At 35.2% G+C, this 20,967-nt stretch overlaps 1 protein-coding gene and 1 long non-coding RNA gene across 2 annotated transcripts in view; one reads left to right on the top strand and one right to left on the bottom strand.

Annotated features, from left to right (window-relative positions):
• The window catches only part of LOC144576518 (uncharacterized), an 803,862-nt gene that overhangs the window by 542,879 nt on the left and 240,016 nt on the right, over window positions 1-20,967 (top strand). The window lies entirely within an intron of this gene.
• TACR3 (tachykinin receptor 3) overlaps window positions 1,228-20,967 on the bottom strand; it is a 114,203-nt gene continuing 94,463 nt past the window's right edge. Inside the window, exons 4-5 of the mRNA XM_078367883.1 lie at window positions 7,013-7,209; window positions 1,228-5,520 (exon numbers count right to left, since the gene is read on the bottom strand). Of these exons, the coding sequence (XP_078224009.1) occupies window positions 5,208-5,520; window positions 7,013-7,209 (510 nt within the window). The 3' untranslated portion in view covers window positions 1,228-5,207. The remainder of the gene's footprint in view (window positions 5,521-7,012; window positions 7,210-20,967) is intronic.

The raw sequence follows: 20,967 nt of genomic DNA, 5'->3' as shown, positions 1-20,967 counted from the left end.
TCTCCTAGTAGATGTGAAGTGATATTTCATTGTGGTTTTGATTTCCAATTCCCTAATTGCTCATATAATTATAAAGGCTGAAGAGTCTCATAATCTGCTATCCACAAGCTGGGGAACCAGAAAAGAAAGTGATGTACAGTAGTCCCCCTTATTTGTGGTTTCTCTTTCCATGGTTTCTGTATGTGTATTTATGACTAGTTCATAGTACTGTGTGTGTTCTCTATTTTCTTATTGACTGTCTCTCTAGATGTTCTGTCCATTATTGAAAGTGGAGGACATTGGAGTCTTCAAGTATGATATTACTGTAGAACTGTTTCTCTCTTTATTTCTGTCAATGTATGTTTCACACATTTTGGAGCTCTGTTGTTAGGTGCTCATACATTTACAATTATTATATCTTCTTGATAAGTTGGGCCTTTTAGAGATATGTAATATCCTTCTTTGTCCCTTGAAATAGTTTTTCACTTGAGGTCCATTTTGTCTAGTAATATAGCTAACTCAGTTCTTGTTTAGTTACTGTATTTCCTGAAATATATTTCATCCTATTTGTAGCTCTAGATCTAAAGTAAATTTCTTATAGAAAGTGTGTAGTTGGATTACTTTTTTTCTGTTCATTATGCCAGTTTTTGCCTTTTGGTTGGATCGTTTTAATCTGTTTACATTTAAAGCAGTTACTGACATGAAAGGCTTATTCCAGTCATTTTGCAATTGTTTTCTGCTGCCTTAGGCCATTTTTGTTTCTAATTTCTTGTATTATTGACTCCTTTTGTATTCAATTTATTTTTTGTAGTTACACAATTTTGTGTGCCCTTTAGTTTCCTTTTTTGTATTATTTTTTAAAGATATTTTATTTGCAGTTGCATGGAAATACTTTAACATCTTAAGTTTATGACAATCTAGTTTTAATTGATATCAATTAACTCTAAAATTCTATCCTTCATTACTCAGCTACATGCACTTTTGACCCTCCCTTCCAATTCACCAGCTCTCTAAGCAGAATTTCTTATTTAATTTTTTTAAGTATTTTGTCCCCATAAATGTTTGTTTCTGAATCAGTAACTTAGGAAAATTAGACATTTCTATGAGAAAAAATAAGCAAGAAAGCACATGTAGGTTTTGAGGAATGGTTGGGTGAGTGTGTTTAAAAAAGAGAGGATGTTTCATAACTTATATTTTACTAGTCAATAGGAAAATAGTAAGACTTCTTTTACTTTTAATATTATTTTTAATGTTTTTAAAGAAAAAATAGAAATTAAATCTGTCACACATTACCACATATGCAAAGAATGTAAATATATTAAACATATTCAGTATAATTACCACAACTTGAAAATACTTTATTCACTAGCTACAAACTTCATATACATTTACTTCTTATCTACACAGATTTTTTACCTATGTGTATATATTAAAACACAAAACTAATGAACTTGTACAGCACTATTGAACTTTATTCTCTATCCCTGCTTGGCCCTAAGAGAACTTATTCCACCCTTATTGTTCTACATGGTCCAAGTTATGCTGGATTTCCTTAATGTTTGACACATTATCTATGATAAGTAGGAAATTGTTACTGTTAGAAGTGTGAGAAATTTTACTAATTATCCTGCTTTTCTATTTGATGAAATAGTTTATCAGGTACTAATCAGAAATTTCCAGAGGAAATTTTGCATTAGCAAAAACTAAATTCAAATGTTGAACTGGTCAGCATTTATTTTTTACATTTATTTTATATTTCATAGGTTTGATACCAAGCTTCTTGGTATTTTTTATGTGCTTTGTAAGGGTGGGGGTCACTTTGAATTTGCTCAGTTCTCTGTTTCTTAAACATTGGCAGTACCTGGAAAAGGACATGAATTCAGCTGCTGGGTCAGAAATGTCACCATTATGAAGTTGGAAGATGGAATAATGCCGCAGTATACCGAACTTGCTAAAGTATAACAAAGTATTAGTGTGGATTCTGTAACAATTATGTCCACTTTAATATTTTCCCATACAGTTAATTTCAATGTCTTGTACATTGTCCAGATGCAAAATAGTAAGCAATGTTTATTTTTGATTTAATGTGTTTTTTTAAAGAGAATTCTTAAAATATGTAAGCCTTTTTGATTCCTTCCTATTTCTTTAAATGAATTTTAAATTTTTCTGATGCTGCTCTAAATCTAAAAATCCTGGGCTGTTTTAACCATCTGCCTACTTGTCTAAGCCAGTGTTTGCCTTTAAACAATGGAAAGATTCACACTGAACTTTATAAACAAAGGGTAGAGTTAATTTTGAAGGCAAATTCTTTCAAACCTTAGCAAATATGAAAACACTGGCATGCCTATTTAAAATGAATCTCACTGAATTTGAATCTGTGCATTATTGTATAATTCTTACTGTCAAAATGCAGACAAAGGGGTGAAAATCTTCTCTCTCATATTTCACTCTTGTTTTATTATTGTTGTTTAAATTTTTGAACTTAAAAAATCTTGCCTATAGGTCTCAGTTTAAGAGCCATGAGTAGTGAGTGAATGATGCCAGTTTTTTCTGAAAAACATTGAAAAATACTGTCTGAACCTTAAGTATTTCTGTGACACTAGAAGGGAGGTGCTCGGTAAGCAACACAATAAATATATCTACAGAAGTCAAAACAAACCAACAAAACAATTGACAAGGCCAGTATTTTTCCTTAGAAATGAAAGCCTTAGAAAATTCTACTAAATTTTTCTAATATGTGAAAGCTAGGAGTTATATTTTTCAAATGTATAATACTTTGGTAGTGGCTGATGACATTAAATTTGAGGGCTAAACATATTTTACAGCTCAATACAGTCCCATATGACTAAAACATGAATTAATGCTAATATCACATCATTCATAAATTTTAAAAAATGATAACTGTTTTTACACATTAGGCTATTTTCTTGACACTTTTACATTTTATGATAAGCATTCATATGTTTTAACAATGAACATTCAAAAACATTCAAACAATTAGATATTATATAATAATAAATTTGCTTATTTAAAACATGCACACAAGTTTTACAGACTTTATTGAGCACATGGCAATGCTGTAATGACTCCTTATTATTTCAGTATTTGGTTTTAATTATTTGAAGTTGTTGCATTAATATAATGATTGAATGGATACGATTTGTGTGTTGTTATCAGAAGAAATTCGTCTAGAACACATATTGTTAGCTTGTTTAGACTTTAAACACTTTATAGCAATTGGATATTTCTGGTTTTGCCTTCTAAATAGGGAAGAGATTTGAGAAATAGACCATGATTTGTCATTGAATATTTGCTTTTATTCTGTTTTTCAAACATACTTTGTTTTAATATTGGTGGAGGCACAACAATAAAGTGTTAGAGAGTATTATTTTACACAAATATCTTTAAAAATCTAACTGAATAGTTGGAAGGAGAAGTTTGGACTACACATTCACATTCTCAAAAAGTGTCTGCTTTCTTGAGCAGAATTGACAGTATCCCTAATTCAAAGAAAGATGATCTATAAGGACTAAGGTCTGGAAGATAGTTTTTACACTTAAAAGTATTTCTTGTTATGTTACAGGTCTCAGAAATGTGCTACTATATATCTTTTTGTGGTAAAACTGATACTTTATAGGACTATTATCTTATTTCTTTCTGGTAAGACTTCTGAATCATCTAAGCAAATAAATGAAAGAAAAGGTCTCTCTGTGGAAGGATAAATGTTAGACTCACCCTCTTGCTCAGCTGGTATTAGTTAACATATATTCAAACTATTGTGCAGTTTTGTTTTCTAAGAGGTAACTCACCTTTCTACACCTTGCCTGGTTTACTCATATGTACCATATATTAGTATTTTTCCACCACATTTTCTTTTGTCATACTTAAGCCTGTTTTTTTTTCCCCTAAGGAGTTGCCTTTGAAGATATTTTCTGTTACCTTCTCCTAGTCCTTATTCTATTTTCAGTAAGGGGAGAGGAGAAGAACACATATAGGAGTTGTACCCTATTTATTGGAATGTACCTTTACTGTTTTATAATCTAGCTATTTTTAAAACTGAAAAAAAGAGAATGATAGGAATTTTCTTTATATATATACATATAAAGAATATATATATTCTTTTATACATATATAAATATATATATAAAGAATATATATATTCTTATATATTCTATATATTCTTTATATATATATTTGAATATATATATTGAATATTATATATATATAAAGAAAAAAATATATACATGAAGGCTCACTGCAACCTCCACCTCCTGGGTTCAAGCGATTCTTCCGCCTCAGCCTCCTGAGTAGCTGGGACCACAGGCACGTGCCACCACCCCTGGCTAATTCTTTTGTATTTTTAATAAAGATGGGGTTTCACCGTGTTGGCCAGAATGGTCTCGATCTCTTGACCTTGTGATCCCCCCACCTTGGCGTCCCAAAGTGTTGGGATTACAGGCGTGAGCCATCGCGCCCGGCCCTTTATATTTTTTAAGGTCCTAACTTTGACTACTTTTTAGCTTGGTATTTAAAAATATGTAATGGTCAAAAGTATATAATTTTTACAAATGTTACTTTCTCAGAAAAAATTATCAAGAGAGTGACATGTACATTTGCCTAATGATTTAATTAGATTTTCTTTTCAGTTCAATGCCATGGAAGAAATCTTTAAATCCTTTAACTTTTACATTCTACAAAATGAGTTTTCTTGTGCAAAGATTTTCAATTCCTACTTCTTGATGTTAATTTTCCATTACCGTAGTGGGAAAATGAATCATTTACCTTTTTTTCTCTCACTTTATTTCTCTAGGCAAAACGTCCATTTTATATAGATTTTGTTTTCCTTAATTTACAATATTACATTTTAAAGAATCTTTAATCTCTTGGAAAAGCTATATGTCATTTTAATGTCACAAATGTATATTGCAATTTGTAAATGAGATAGACTGGAGAGGTTACAAGTATTTTTTAGACATATTTTTGTTTGTTGCATATAATAATGTAGATTTTTTTAAATAGCAAATTTAAAGCCCATTTTATTTTGTGTGGAAACTAACATTTTATTAGTGTCTTTGTTACCTTTATATCTTACCTTTCTCAGTTTGACCATAGCTGCCTAAAAATTGCCTTCTGTTTCTAGAGAGTATATAGGACAGGACTAATAAATAGGAGAATGGGGTCCTATGCCGGCATGATGATGGCCTTATCTTTCACCTCAGGAAATGGAATTAAGAATATTCATCCACAGAGGTATAGGGTGAGCTTATGAAACTTGAAGTGGTGGAGGCAGATTTGGAATTCCCGTGGGAGCAGCCATTGAAGCTTGGGTCTCTTGGCGTTGCTCTTTTCTTCTGACTGGACTTGGTGTTGTCTGTATTGCTGGGATTAAACACTACGGTCATGGACTCCATCCTGGTCACAGTGTACATACTGCTTTGCCGGGTTGGATGAAACCTGGTAGTCTTGAGCTCTAGCTCATCATAGCTGGAAGCTTCAATAAAAGGACACCAGCGAAATGCTCTCTTGAAGCCAGCTCGAAATCTGAGGAAAAGCAGGCCACGGAAAGAAAAAGTTATTTTTTCAAGCAGATATGTTTCAGCTGCCCCAGAAAGTTCTATGTAAGGCAGTTATAACAACTCAGTTTTTCAGTTTTGTTTTTTAGCCAAACTCTTAGAATTTTTGGCACAGTATTGTTGTTAGTTTTTAGTTCTTGTTTGAATTGAATCTTAATTTCCCATTAATGAGAAGCATTGATGCCCAGCAATAAAAAGCATCTCATTCCCATCAGTGAGAAGTCATCAATAGCAAATGCATAGCATCAGATAAGCCAGATGTTAAGGAAATTGCATACTTTTCTAACGTAATTTTATATATTTACATAAATATAATTGAATTAGGTTGTCCAGTTAAGGCACTTAAAAATGATATGTTTCAAAATAGCTTCTTTTAGAAACGATTACACATTTATAAACTCTCATTTAATGTTAGAATTAATTGCTACTCTTGATGGTTTTATCTAATCATGTATGAAAGTGAAAAATCCTTATCTTTGTAAATCATTAAATGAAGTTGATTAAAAGTGGATGGACTTTTTGTGGGGTGGCAGGAATTGGCATATGGCTTATGCAATTAGTGAAAAACCAAAAGCAAGAATTAATTAAGTATTTATCAAACTTAAGGCACAGTGTGTTAGATCCCAACTGAGAAGAGAGCTAAGGATTTAATTCATGCAGTTACTTGCATAAAGCCCCATTTCTACTTGTAAACAAAACATATTGGTTTAGTATAGGACTTACCAGCCCTGTGACATTTAACCCTACCCCTGCATGTGCTGACCATACAACCAAGGTTTTATTTATCTGGAAAGCAGATTTTATCCTTTTTTTTTCTAGTCTTACATTTGACTATAAAAATTCTCACTTTTAATTTTTTAACTTTATGAAAATCTTTCCCTTGACCACCGTGGCTTCTTCACAAGCCATCTCCATAGAGGCTGCACGCTCTCTTACTCACCCCACTTCACAATGCAGGAAGGAAGATTGGAGTTCCTCCTGTTTTTACAAAACCTCCTACTTTGAAGTTTACATATTTACAACATATCCTTTTAAATAAAGTCCACTCACATATGCCGTCATCTCTCCATCTTATAGAAATGATTCCAGAATTTCTAGGAAGTATCCTTATTTCTTTGAGGATTTTAGCATATTTTCAATTCTCCTTGAATTATGAGGGCACTTCTTTTTCTTTGGTAGGTGAAATTCTGAGGTTTTGGAAAAAGAAGTTGGCCCATAGAAAAATCATCCACTCAGGAACCCCAAAACATTGTTTGGGTCATGTAATTTTTAAGGTGGGATGCTTTATAAAGTGTGTGGAGGGGTCTTAAAAGATAAAGCTTTGTGCCTCTCTCAGTGAGTTCTTAAATGTTCTCTTCCTTCTGCATTTTGAATTTGCACCAAGAAACTGGAACATTATATGTTTCCAGTGAATGCAGGAGTGACAATCAACTTGCATTTCATAATTTTGTTTTTTTTACCTTTTATTCAGACAGCAGTAGATGATGGGATTGTACATGGTTGAGCTCATTGCCAGCCAAAAGCTAGCCAGGTAGACCTGCTGGATGTATTTCCATCTATTTAGTTGTTGATAGATTGCAGTGAGAATGAAGTAAATATGATAGGGCAGCCAGCAGATAGCAAATGTTATGACGACAATAATCATCATTTTGACAACCTTTAAAGAAAAAAAGATCATTTTTGACAAATATAATACTCAGTAAATGTAATAGTTACAATAGCTTATTGCAAACCATGCTTTTTTGCCAATAAGGTTAAATACACATCATGCCTAGGGAATAGTAAATATATTAAAAATGGTGAAGCAATATAGGGACAGTTGCTGAAGATAAATCTCAAGAAAATATGCTACGTCACTCTTCATTTCTACCTATCTAAGTGAATGAGTAGTGCTAACTCAAACACAGACAAATATATTTTGATTGGCCTGAAGAAAATAAGTGTTTACAAAAACGTAGAGAGCCTGGAGCAGAGAGAGGTAGGAGCTGGGATGTGGCTGTGTAGCTTGCATCGTACAGTAGTGGAGACATAATGACCAGGAAACTGTTAAGTCATTATGGAGGTTTACTAGGCTGCTAGCGTTGGGCTTGTTCATCAGTACTCTTTTCTTAGCCTGACTATAGTTTAAGACTATTCAGATTTCTTTAATACCCTGCTCACTAGGCAACCTTATGAATATTAATTTGGTTTCTCTCATTATCTGATATTGGGGAAGGTTTCCCCAAATAGTGATTTTATTTTCCTCACATTAATGTGAGAAGAATACCAACTTCAGATTTGCAAGTAGGTTATTGGTTTATGTGACTGTTTTATGCATTAGCTTTTATGACTTTTGTGAGCATAGGCCATTTCCTTTGATTTTATACTTCTGAATGATAATATCCTGGAAAGGTCTAATCAAAGTAGAATGTCACCTTTTATATCTCTTCCACTAGGCCTAAAATTCCTAATGTTTTATCTTTTTTACTCCCAGCATCTATCACAGTCCCTGGTATATAGCTGGAGATGCATATATACAGAATGGATGAATAAGAAACGGCAATGTACAATTTGTAACAGGAGGTTCAATGGAGGATGTTTTGTGTGTCTCTAAATGAAATAAAATCTGTTCCACTCTGTGTTTATAAGAAAGGTAGAATCAAAGATATTAAACTTTGAGCAGCTTAGCTTTGTGTTAAAAATTATATTCTCTGAGTATCTCATTTGATCTATCTCAGAAACAATCTATCTGCTGAGTATGTTCATGACTCTTTTGGGGATTTGGGAATAGTAAAAATTTTAAAATAAGATACTTTAGGCAAAATAATTTTGAAGCTTACCTGCAGTCAGATTAAAACAAATCAGATAAAGCTCTGATGTAAATGGCCTATGAGGCACCTCAGAACTAGAAAAATACAGTATTTATGAAATGGACTTGTCATTTGACTGCAAATTAGAGATTCAGATGAAAGTTGGCAAGGGTTAGTCAGGAGAGACGTGATTTTATAAATAGACAAAGCATGAAATGGATCAACGTGGAAGGTAACTCTTCCCTAAGGGCCAAATCACTGTACCATTCAGGTGACCAGCATTGAGCAGGTGGAAATTGGTCATCAGAGTTGAAAATCCAGGTCAACAGCTCACAGAATGTCATCACTGGCCATACCATATAACATCTTTTGATTTTTCCAGTGTTCTTCAAATTGCAAAAACCAAAATATTTGACCACTCTGATTCATGTAACTAAGAAAGGTCTTTCTTTAAAACTCAGACTCTTAAGTCTTTTTACCCTCTATTTATAGATAAAAACGTCTACTGAATATCTTTTGAGTTTAGAATATAACATTGAGAAAAATAGTGATTGAGAACCAATTCCTTCCCCTGAAGTTTACAATATAATGAAAAATATGTACAATTTTAATAAAAATGCATGCATTGAAAGTGAGGAGTATGAACATGGGCAGACAAAATTTACAATAATATTTATGAGAATGTGCTAGTTTATTGTGGATTAGAATGACTCAATACATGCCTACTAAATGTAGGCTCAGAGGATATTAGACTAAATGAAATGGGTCTATTGATGATTTCATTGTTGAATTAATAAAAATTCTACTCTTTCTTGAACAAGATAGTTAAGCTCCAGCTATAGATTATTCTCCATGGCTCCTTCTTCTACCTAGAACACTTTTCTAACCATGATTCCCAGGGTTTAAGTACCACACCTCCTTCAAGCTGTTGCACAATTGTCATTTTTTTCTTTGAGTGCTATTCTGACCAACTGATTTAAAAATCGCAATCTGCCCTTCCAGCACTCCCAGAACCTCTTAGCTGGCTCTTTATGTTCAGTTTGTTATGTTTGTTCTTTATTTTGTGTCTCCTGATGCTGGAATATAAAATAGCAAGTATTTTCTGTTTGTTTTGTTCCTTTGTATATTTCAGGCACCTAGACTGCTTCATATATAAAGGGTACTCAGAAATTTCTTAAATGAACAAATGAAAGTCACTGTAAAACAAAAGAGACTGAAAGATACAGTTAAGTAATGTCTAAGATTTTACTCAGTCATCAATTCCTAGTATCATTTGTTTTTTGATTAAAATGAACATGTGTATGTAAAATGAGCATGGCATTTACTGCAATTTCTGCTTTCAAGGCAAACACATTTAAAAAGAGAATGAGTCCAAAAATAATATAACTATTTTTTATGGTGCACATGAAAGCATTACATTTCATTCTAAGCAAATGTTAAGAACAAGAAAAATATCTATGAGAATGTTAACATAAATTTTATTTGAATCATTTTATACAGACTGACTACAAACTCCCTATGCACAAAATTGCTTTCTGACAATTGCATAAGACCTACTAAGGCTATCAGAGTCCTTTTAGATAAATTTCAATTGTCAAAGTGCAAAATGTTCAGAAAAACATGCAAAAATTAAAGTGCATGTGGAAAATGGGACAGAGACTTCAGGTAACTTCTAACTCACATACAGAGGGCCTTGAAGACTTGTTGTGAAAGATTTATAAACACATTTTAAAAATTTTAAGAAAGGTTTAAAATATCTTACAAAAAATTGTAAAAGTAGAACAGCTGCTATAATATATTTTCTGTATGATTTCTATAAAATACTGTTGGCTCTCTGCTCACAAAATCTTGTAGTGTTACTTCAGATGGTGAACTCTCTGGACCCTAGTTTATATGTGACTATAAAAGCAGTTTTTTAGGTGGAAAAAATGGTCTTGCTTAGTGAAATGCTGAAATCACAAAATTGAAATCACCCTCCTCATAAAATGCCAAAGAAAAGAGCTCTTTGAAGCACAAAGCTTGAGCAATAGATATGCAGATGCTATAAGCAGTTATCACTGTATTGCATGGCTGAACAATGGCACTAGTGCAGGCAGGCTATGAACTGTTAAAGAGATAAAAGAATTGGTTGGTAACTTTCAGAAATTCATGAAACTTTTAGGCAAGATGATAATCTGGAACAGTGAAAGTTCAAATCTCTCATCATGTCTTAATAATTTTATTGAGTGTGTAGTTACCTATTATCCTTGCAAACTTATAAGCAGAATGAAGGAGGAAAGTGGGGACATGTAATGTAGCTCCTACAGAGTTATAGTGCCTGTTGTTAGGAGTTAAGAATCTAACTACATAGTCAGAATGGAACTGCATGTTGTCATGTATTAGTGAGAATAAACTTTGGATACCTTTCCTTCATATATCGAAGGGGAAAGATCTTAGATTTTTGTATACCATACGGATTAGACTAAAATGCCCACAGCTGTTACTATCATCACGTTAAATTAGTGTAGTATGGATGATTTTAAGGTTTAGGTTGTAAAAGCAAAACTTAGTCTAGGAAATTAATTAAAATGCTGACAACTATTTAGAAAACTCTAGGAGTCATATTCTTTGGCACAGGATTTATTTTTTCTAAATGTTTGGAATAAAAATGATCAGCTTGGTGCAACAAAAAAACAAAACAAAACTTTTTGTTTTAATTAGAGTCTCCTCAGAGCAAATGTTTCAAAAAATTGTCCCATGGACCACACCCTACCACTTGTTCATAACTGTCCTCTGTGCAAATGTTCTCAAATGGACACTATTTTCCTTTAAGTGAAAATTACAGGCCATGTTATTCTAAGTACAAATTAGCAGACTAAAATAATACACTCAAGGGTATTATGTTTTAAAAAATTAATAAAAATATCAACATTAAAAGTATTACTTCATAGGCTATTTAGGTTTGGCTTTTGGTGCTTCAGTTTCAAGACAAAAGAATTTCAGTCTCATATGAGACAATTAGAACTTAGTAATACCTTTGCAAAGAGTTCAGGATGACTCAGAAGATAAATTTGGCCAGTAATTTCAGGATTGGGTGAAAATACAGGCACTATATGTGAGTGTCATCTAAGAAATTGGACACTGTTGCCAAATCTCACTACTATGTACATTCAGTTAACTTTTGCCTAGAGCAATGCCTGTAAGAAATTACGTTAAGCCCAGGCAAATGAAAAACCTGTGTTCATATATGTGCAATTATTGAAAAATACTTTTTTGTGTGTATGTGTTGTGTTGTGCTTGTGCTCTACTCTACTTCTTTACATTTCATTAGTCACATTTTCTTCTTTTTTGAGACGGAGTTTCGCTGTTGTTACCCAGGCTGGAGTGCAATGGCGCAATCTCGGCTCACCGCAACCTCCGCCTCCTGGGTTCAGGCAATTCTCCTGCCTCAGCCTCCTGAGTAGCTGGGATTACAGGCACGTGCCACCATGCCCAGCTAATTTTTTGTATTTTTAGTAGAGATGGGGTTTCACCGTGTTGACCAGGATAGTTTCAATCTGTTGACCTCGTGATCCACCCGCCTCGGCCTCCCAAAGTCTTTTTAATGTAATACTATGTTTTCATTGTAAACTTGATCTTTGAGAGCACCATGAGATTTTAGGCCTATAATGATTTGAAACCAAAGGAAAAGATGCAACCACAAAAAGCATGACAAGATTGATGGCATTAGAAAAGTAAGCGCATTAAAGCAAAAAAAATTAAGATTGATTTTATAGTTAGAGATGAAAATTTATAGAGTCCTTTTATGGGCTGAATTATGCCCCCTGCAAAATTCATATGTCAAAGTTCTAACTCCTGCTACCTCAGAATGTGACTATATTTCGAGAGAGACTCTTTAAAAAGGGAATTTAGTTAAAATTAGGCCATCAGCATGAACCCCAGTTTGATATGACTGGTGTCCTTATACAAAAAAGACACAGGAAAAAGGAAGTAGACACAGAAAGGGAAGAATGTGTAAACACAGAGAGAAAGATGGTCATCTGTATGCTAAGAAGAGATGTCTTTGAAGAAACCAACCCCACTCTCACTTTGATATCGGACATCTACCTTCCAGAATTGTGAGAAAGTAAAATTCTATATTTAAAGCCACCCAGTTTGCTGTATTTTGTTATGGAAGCCCTGGAAAAATAATACAAAATTTGATAATGAGAGGTGAGATGCTACTGTAACAAATGCCTAAACATGGGAAAGAGGCTCTGAGACTGCGCAATTGATACAAGCTGGAAAAATTCTGAGATGTAAGAAAAACCCTAGATTTCTTTGAAGAGACTGCTAGTAGGAAGATAAACACTAAAGACAATTTTAATGAGGTATCAGAAGAAAAAGACAAAGGCAATAGAGAAAGATTTTTATAGTCTCAGAGAGATATCATCATAAATAGAATATTGACAGAAATATGAACATTAAAAGTACTTGTCGTGAACTCAGTTGTAAATGAAGAAAATGTTATTGGGCCCTGAAAAAAAGATAATTATTGTTATAAAGCAACAAAGAACTTGGCCAAATTGTGCTCTAATATTTGGCAGAAAGTAAAATTTTTAGGTGATGAACTTGGATATTTAGCTGAGAAAATTTCTAATCAAAGTGTTGGAGGTATGTCTTGGTTTCTACTTCTAGCAAATTGTTAGAGGAAAGAAATGAATTGAAAAGAAATTTGTTCTATGTGAAGTTTAAGGTTTTTTCCCCAATTCTGTGAAGAAATTCATGGGTAGCTTGAGGGGGATAGCATTGGAGGGATAGTATTAGGAGAAATGCCTAATGTAGATGATGGGGGGATGGATACAGCAAACCACCATCATGGCACATGTATACCTATGTAACAAACCTGCATGATCTGCACATGTACACCAGAACTTAAAGTGTAATAAATATTTTTTTTTAAAAAGAAAAGACATTTGTAAGCAAAAAAGAATCACAATTTAAAGATGTGGAAAATTTTCAGCTGATCCATATTGTAAAAATGAGAAAGCATGTTCTAGAGCAAACACTAAAGGTACAGGTGGATAATCATTTGATAAAGAGATTATAGGAATGTGAACTATGGATCTAGTCAAGTATCTCTGCAGAAGATAGGAAAAAATTATGGGATTATACTAGTAGAAATGCTGCCAGATTTGGACTGAAGAGGACAGATACAGGGTGAAATTAATGAAGGCAGCCAGACTTCTGTGATTCTACAGGACAGACCAACAGAGCTACCCAGCTATAAACATGTATTATCCTTCAAGAAAAAAGAACAATGATCCTAAAGATAAATTAGAGGTTGGCAGGGTTGCCGCTGCCAACATGGGCCCAGAGCGCACAGGCTGCGAGGTAGGGCTGTCTCCTCCTTCAGGGCCAGGTGGTTGGAGTACTGGCTGAGCCAACAAAGATTTTTTAGCATTAATATATAATGAAATTTGTCTTGCTAGATTTCAGATTTGCTTGGGATCTGTCACCCCTTTCCTCTTTCTGATTTCTCTCTTTTGTAATAGAAATGTCTATTCTGTGAGTTTCCTACTATTTCATTTTGGAAGCAAGTAACTCTTCTGGTTTCACAGGTTCAAAGCTGTAGATTAATTTTGCTTGAGGATGAATCATACCTGGAGTCTCACCCATATCTCAATTAGATGACAACATAAATAAGACTTGAATTTAGATTTGATACTGGAATGGGTTAAGACTTTTGGGATGAGGTGAATATATTTTGCACATGAAAAGAACAGAAATATTAGGGGGTGAGTGGACAGACTGTTGTAGGTTGCATTGTAGCCTCCCCAAATTCTCTACGTTAAAATCCCAATTCCCAGTAACTGAGAATGTGACCATATTTTGATACAATGTCTTTAAAGAGGTACTTAAGGTGAGGTTATTAGGGTGGGCACTAAACTAATATGTCAAGTATGTTTAAAAGAAGAGATTAGTACAGACACATGGAGGGAAGAACATGGGAAGACAAGGGGTTGCAGACTTCTGCAAACAAGGGAAGAGGTCGCAGAAGAAGCCAAACTTTTTGATGCTTTGAGCTTGTACTTCTAGCCTTTGGAATTGTGTGTATATTTTTGTTGTTTAAGCCACTTGGTCTATGGTATTTTGTTATGGCAGCCTGAACAGATATCTCAAATACAATGTTTGAGATGCCAAGGACAGTACACAATAAGGCTTAATCCCAGCAAAGTAGGAAGCATAATACTGTAAAGAGTTCCAGTAAAGACGAAGATTTCCAGAATGGTTTGGATTGCCTAGAATGGATTTCAAGAATAGTTTGGATTGCCTGGAATGGATTTCCAGTATGGTTTGGATTGCCTGGAATTGCTTTCAGTGACATAAGGGATAGATCAGGATTACTATTTCCTTTATTTGAGCCTTTCTTAGGTTATACATGGTCTTCCTCACAAACACTGTTTTTCATGTGAATTCCCTTGCAGCAGAAAGAATGACAAGCTCACAGAAAGTGTACTTGCTGAGTGAAGTGATAGATTTGTCTTGATTTTATACAGCTCAATAATCCAATTGAATCTGTCACTTGGACTTACACTAAGGAGTAGTCCCTTTAATTAAAGCAAAAGCCTTCTCAATTATCACACTTAGGTATTCACTTCTAAAGGAGCAGAGCTGATTACACTTATTTTTAGAAGAGAATTAAAACGGAAAATAGCCAGAAAACAACTTCTATTCTTTAGAAAAATAATAGATTATTTGGATTCCTGAAGTACTGGTTAAAAAAATAGACTTATTTACTAGTATTTCAGACATCCAAATAAGACCAATTTTGAAAAGAATTTTAAAAAAATTAAATGTGGTTTACCTTAAAGGTATACATATAGAAAATTACAAAAATGTAATGAGGCCAGGTGCAGTGGCTCATGCCTGTAATCCCAGCACTTTGGAGGCCGAGGTGGGTGGATCACGAGGTCAAGAGATCGAGACCGTCCTGGCCAACATCAGTGAAACCCCATCTCTACTAAATATACAAAAATATTAGCTGGGTGCGGTGGCACGCGCCTGTGGTCCTAGCTACTCGGGAGGCTGAGGTGGAAGAATCGCTTGAACCCAGGAGGCGGTGGTTGCAGTGAGCCGAGATTGTGCCACTGCACTCCAGCTTGGAGACAGCAAGACTCCGTCTCAAAAAAAAAAAAAAAAAAAAAAAAGTAATGAGTGTACTATTCATAACATATAGACAAAATATGTAAGAATACTAATCCATTTCTAAGGCCTTGAGGAATCGCCACACTGTCTTCCACAATGGTTGGACTAATTTACACTCCCACCAACAGTGTAAAAGTGTTCCTTTTTCTCCACATCCTCTCCAGCATCTGTTGTCTCCAGATTTTTTAATGATCGCCATTCTAACTGGCGTGAGACGGTATCTCAGTGTGGTTTTGATTTGCATCTCTCTGATGACCAGTGACGATGAGCATTTTTTCATATGATTGTTGGCCTCATACATGTCTTCTTTCGTAAAGTGTCTGTTCATATCCTTTGCCCAATTTTGAATGGGCTTGTTTGTTTTTTACTGGGGTCTATTGGGGGAAAAAGGGGAGGGCCAGTGGGAGGGGGAGGTAGGGAGGGATAGCCTGGGGAGAAATGCCAAATGTGGGTGAAGGGGAGAAAGCAAACAAAACACAGTGCCATGTGTGTACCTATGCAACTGTATTGCATGCTCTGCACATGTACCCCAAAACCTAAAATGTAATAAAAAAAAATAAAAAAAAATACTAATTCATTATGAATACAAGAAAGTAGTAAAGTGGTCTTTTAATAGGAATGGAATTTGGAATTTTGTATGCTTGATGTTAGCCAAAAGGCTGAGAAGCATGAGTCTGAAATTTTTTGTTCAATGTCTTCTGCTCTTATTCATGGAGGTGGGCTGGGTTGTTACATTGTAACTTGGCAGCAATGAGACATTGTTGTCAATGCTCCTGCCTCTGTATTGCAAGTTTCTGTCTTACAAATTCTACGAGGTAAAGCAGTGTTTTCGAATTTTCCCTCTCGTGTTTTATTTTAAAACTTTCTCATCCTACTTTTCAACCATCAATTTCCATATCTTTTCCTTTATTATCTTCCTGTTATCAATTTCTGTTGATACTGATTCTATGTTACAGAATGCAATACTCAGCACTATGGAGTGCTTTACTCTGTACATTGGCCAGGTGGTTTTAACAACCATTTTGATAATCATCAGAAGAAAATCGCACAAACAGTTACATTATTCTTTGAGGCAGGTAAAGTCAAAGGGCATATTTAAGGGTAAGCCCTGAGAGATGGGTCAGTGGAGTCATATCTATTATTGATTTCAGTAAAAGGTTTAGTTATATTTTTATATTCATTTAAAAAACTTTAAAATACATTAGCTTATTTAATCCTTAAACTTTTGACTACATTAATATATTAATACTTTCTTCATTTTATGGATGAGGAACGTAACATTAAGGAGGTGCAGTGATTTCTCAAGATCCCAAAGGCAAGTTCAGTGCTAGGATGACCAGGTTTCTTAATTTCTGATTAGCTAAAACTCATTTTGTATCCATTGTGCTTCTCAACGTGGGACTGTTTCAGAGGGACTTCCCGGGGGTCTGGTATTCCCCGCCTCAGAGGGCTAGGGCTCTTTGTTCAGTTTCCCGCCCTCGGGCCAGGTAGAGCTCTTTGTTTCCCACCGGCGAGGTAGAGTTCTTTGTTCCACCTTCTCTGAGGACAAGCCAGGTAGGGCCCTTTATCTCAGAATTTCCCGTGCTAGCCCTTGAAGGAGGGGGCTCTGTGAGTCAGTTATAAAACAAGTAGCCAATCCGGTAACGGAGCTTTGAAAGAACTCTCATTAGATGAGAACATGAATGGGGAGGGAATAACTCAGGAGTTAAAACTCCAGCCACCCCTGCCTGAACGGATTTCTCTCCAGATCCCCTCCCACTAAAGTGTGGGAGCTGTGCTTTCAATCTGCCTAATAAACTGCACTTTGCCTGCTCTTTGGGTCCACAGGTTTTACTCCAGCTGTAAAACTCACCCGCCTCTGGGGTCCTTTCCCCATTCTTCAAGTTAGGAAGGCCAAGAACCTAAGTGCAGTTTCTAGTTCCTGCCTCCTTTGTGGCCTAGAGGCTAGGACTTCTGGTTTTCACCCAGGTGGCTGGGGATTTGACTCCTGGTGTGGGAACCGAGGAGTTTGGTTGCAGTTTTACTTCTCCAGCAACATCAAGACTGTTAGAAACACTCCCTATTTCTTTCTTCACTTATCATACCCAGTCACAGAATCTTTTCTCTAAGGAACAGCTCATTTAAAGTTTACACGAGAGGAGATGTTTTCCTTAAGCAGGATGTGGAAGAGTAAGAAAAGAAGTTGAGATAGTGGAGTGAACATGGCAGCTTAAGGTTGAAGACTCACTTATCAAACTCTACATGAATACAGATAGATTTATCTAAATGGAAAACTATGAAATAGGGACATGGCACTTTAAATATTTTATGTGCCCATATGGTACAATCGACTTCCCCATTCTTCACTTACATGACATACAGTTAAAGATAAATGGATAGTAAGTATAAATCATTGACAACCTGACATATTCATTAGATTATACTAAATTACAGTAGCAGTCATGCAAAGAGGAGAAGAAGGGGAGGAGGCAGGAGGGAGAAAACCACAAAACTCCCTGCAAGAAGAAAAGAAAACAATTTTTTTCTAGTAAGTAGTTAACAGTGTTACTCCTCCAAACCTTACAATCTTGCTAAAACTGATCTTGCCACACGATATAATGAAGGATGGTCAAACAAAGCCACTCTGGAATGAAGCAGGTGTGCTGAAAGGACTATGTTAGTCTCAAATTAATAGCTAATCAATTTAAGATCCTTTGACACCCATGAGAAGGGAGAAAGGCAAGAGGACTTCTGCTTCAATTACCTTTTCTGGAGAAGAGGACAAAAATGAGAAAACAGTTGCAAACTATTGCCAGCTTACTGAGAACATGGCATAGGGTCACCTCATCCCTCTTAGTCCTCTCTGTCTCAGGAGTTGCAGGGAGAGATCTTATATTTTGAAAGTATGACTGGCCAGGTAGAAAAGGCCAGGCTGAAACCCTTTGTTAGACCAAGAGATATGTTTTGCTATATGTTGATATAATTCATCTTTTAATTTAATTAATTTATTTACTTGAGACAGAGTTTCTCTCTTGTTGCTCAGGCTGGAGTGCAATGGTATGATCTGGCTTGCTGCAACCTCCACCTCCTGGGTTCAAACAATTCTCCTGCCTCAGCCTCCTGAGTAGCTGAGATTACAGGCATGCACCATCATACCCAGCTAATTTTATATTTTTAGTAGAGATGGGGTTTTACTATGTTGATCAGACTGGTCTCATTTGTAGTACAATGTCCTCATTTGTAGTTACAATGAAGTAAATCTATGATTTGGACATGCTTATTCCTTTGACTGGAGTGTCCTGATATCTTTTTTTGCTTACGAAATACTCTATTCCTCCTTTTGAAGGTCAACTCAGGTTCACCTCTCTAAATAACTTCTTGAGGAGAGTTCAGATTACCTGGTGGCCGGCCGTCAAGCAGACTATGTGGAGGCAAAACTCCATCTGAGGAATTCAGAAGTAATTAGACTTCTTTATTATCTAAAGCCTGCATCTGGCATAAGGGTTCTTCCCCCCTAATTTTTAAGTAACTAGAATTTCTATACATCTCCAGAATGAATGCACATTGAAACTCATTGTGCAACCCTTACTGACATACTGACATCGAAATAGCTACAAATGTAATATTTTACCACAACCTATGTGACTAATGTGGTTCAAATTACCCCTAAGTTCTCTCTTTAAGGTCCATAAGTACCCCTAAGGGAAAATCCACCATAATGTGCTCAGTACTTTCTTGCTGAAATGCCCCACTGCACTCTGCTGCAGCATTATTTTCTATTTAATAAAATTTTCCTTTTCCAACCTATACAGTCGGTAAATTCTTATTACCTGTGAGCCAACCAGTTGCTGTTCCTGGGGCTCTGACACCACATCTGGTACTTCCTTTAATTTCTTCAGACAGGCAGCATTAGGTAATAACCCTTAATTAGATTTAGCAAGTCATATGTATATTTTGTAACACAGATATATGGTATTGTTAAGCATGTTTCTATTTCTTTTAGTCCAGATCCCAGCTTATGCATTATTCATCTTTGTGCCCTCAGAAATTAGCATAATTCTTAATATTTGCTTTTTTTTTTTGAGATGGAGTTTCGCTCTTGTTACCCAGGCTGGAGTGCGATGGCGTGATCTTGGCTCACCACAACCTCCGCCTCCTGGGTTCAGGCAATTCTGCTGCCTCAGCCTCCTGAGTAGCTGGGATTACAGGCAAGTGCCACCATGCCCAACTAATTTTTTGTATTTTTAGTAGAGACGGGGTTTCACCATGTTGACCAGAATGGTCTTGATCTCTTGACCTCGTTATCCACCCATCTCAGCCTCCCAAAGTGCTGGGATTACAGGCGTGAGCCACCGCACCCAGCCGGTATTTGAATTTTGAAGGTATCTTTTGATTTTTGAAGGTATCTTATTTTCTGACCCAGTTATGAACATTTTAATTGCACGAAGCATTATGTATTTATTTATATCTTACCAGTGTTTAGCATTATCATGCACATAGTAAGAGTTTAAAAATATTATCTAAAATAAATAAAACAAAAATACTTTTATATATTTTTAATATAAAATAAAATAATCTTTATTGCTCTTAGTTTTGGTTTTGGCAGGATGGGTGTTTGGAAAGAATAACAATTTGAGCCATGTGATAATATAGGCTTAAGAAAGAAGCAAGATTGTTTTTGTTTACTTAATTTATTGTATTTTTAAATTGTACATATGGAGAATATTGACTTGAAATATACATTTTAGAGCCAATGGTCTATAGATGACATTTAATGCCCCAGGAATGAATGAAATTACTCGGAGAATAAAGAATAAGAAGTAGTCTAGACTAAGCCCCAAATAACTCAGATATTTTGAAGTCAGATAGAGACAAAGAGCTGGAAAGGATATGAGGAATGAGTAGTTAAAGATTTGACAGGAAAACTTTAATGTGGTCAAAAACATCAATACAGGGTTTTCCTCTTCTTTAGGAGAGAGGATCGCCAGTCCTGTAAAATGTTGCTCAAAGTTTTAGTAAGATAAGAAATGACAGTTCCCATGGAGACAAATGTTGAACTGAACAAGAGCACCTCTGGTAGAGTTTGGAGTCAAAATATAAATGGAAAGATTTAAAGTGTGAATGAAATATTTCTGTGTACATACCTAAAAGAAAATAAATCATTCTATTAAAATGGCATATGCACTCATATGTTCATTAAAGTGCTATTCACAATAGGAAAGACATGGGATTAACCTAGGTGCCCAACAATGATAGACTGGACAAAGAAAACGTGGTGCATATACACCATAGGAAACTACATAGCAATTAAAAGGAATAGAATAATATCCTTTGCAGCAACATGGATGCAGCTGGAGGCCATAATCCTAAATGAATTAAAACCAAAACAGAAAACCAAATGCCACTTGTTTTCACTTGTAAGTGGAAGCTAAAAATTGAGCATACATAGACATAAAAATGGGAACAATATTCTTAAGCTG

Source organism: Callithrix jacchus, chromosome 3 (genome assembly GCF_049354715.1).
Source record: "Callithrix jacchus isolate 240 chromosome 3, calJac240_pri, whole genome shotgun sequence".
Lineage (NCBI taxonomy): Eukaryota > Metazoa > Chordata > Mammalia > Primates > Cebidae > Callithrix > Callithrix jacchus.
Note: the sequence above shows the minus strand (reverse complement) of the source record. Positions and strands in the feature narration are given on the sequence as shown.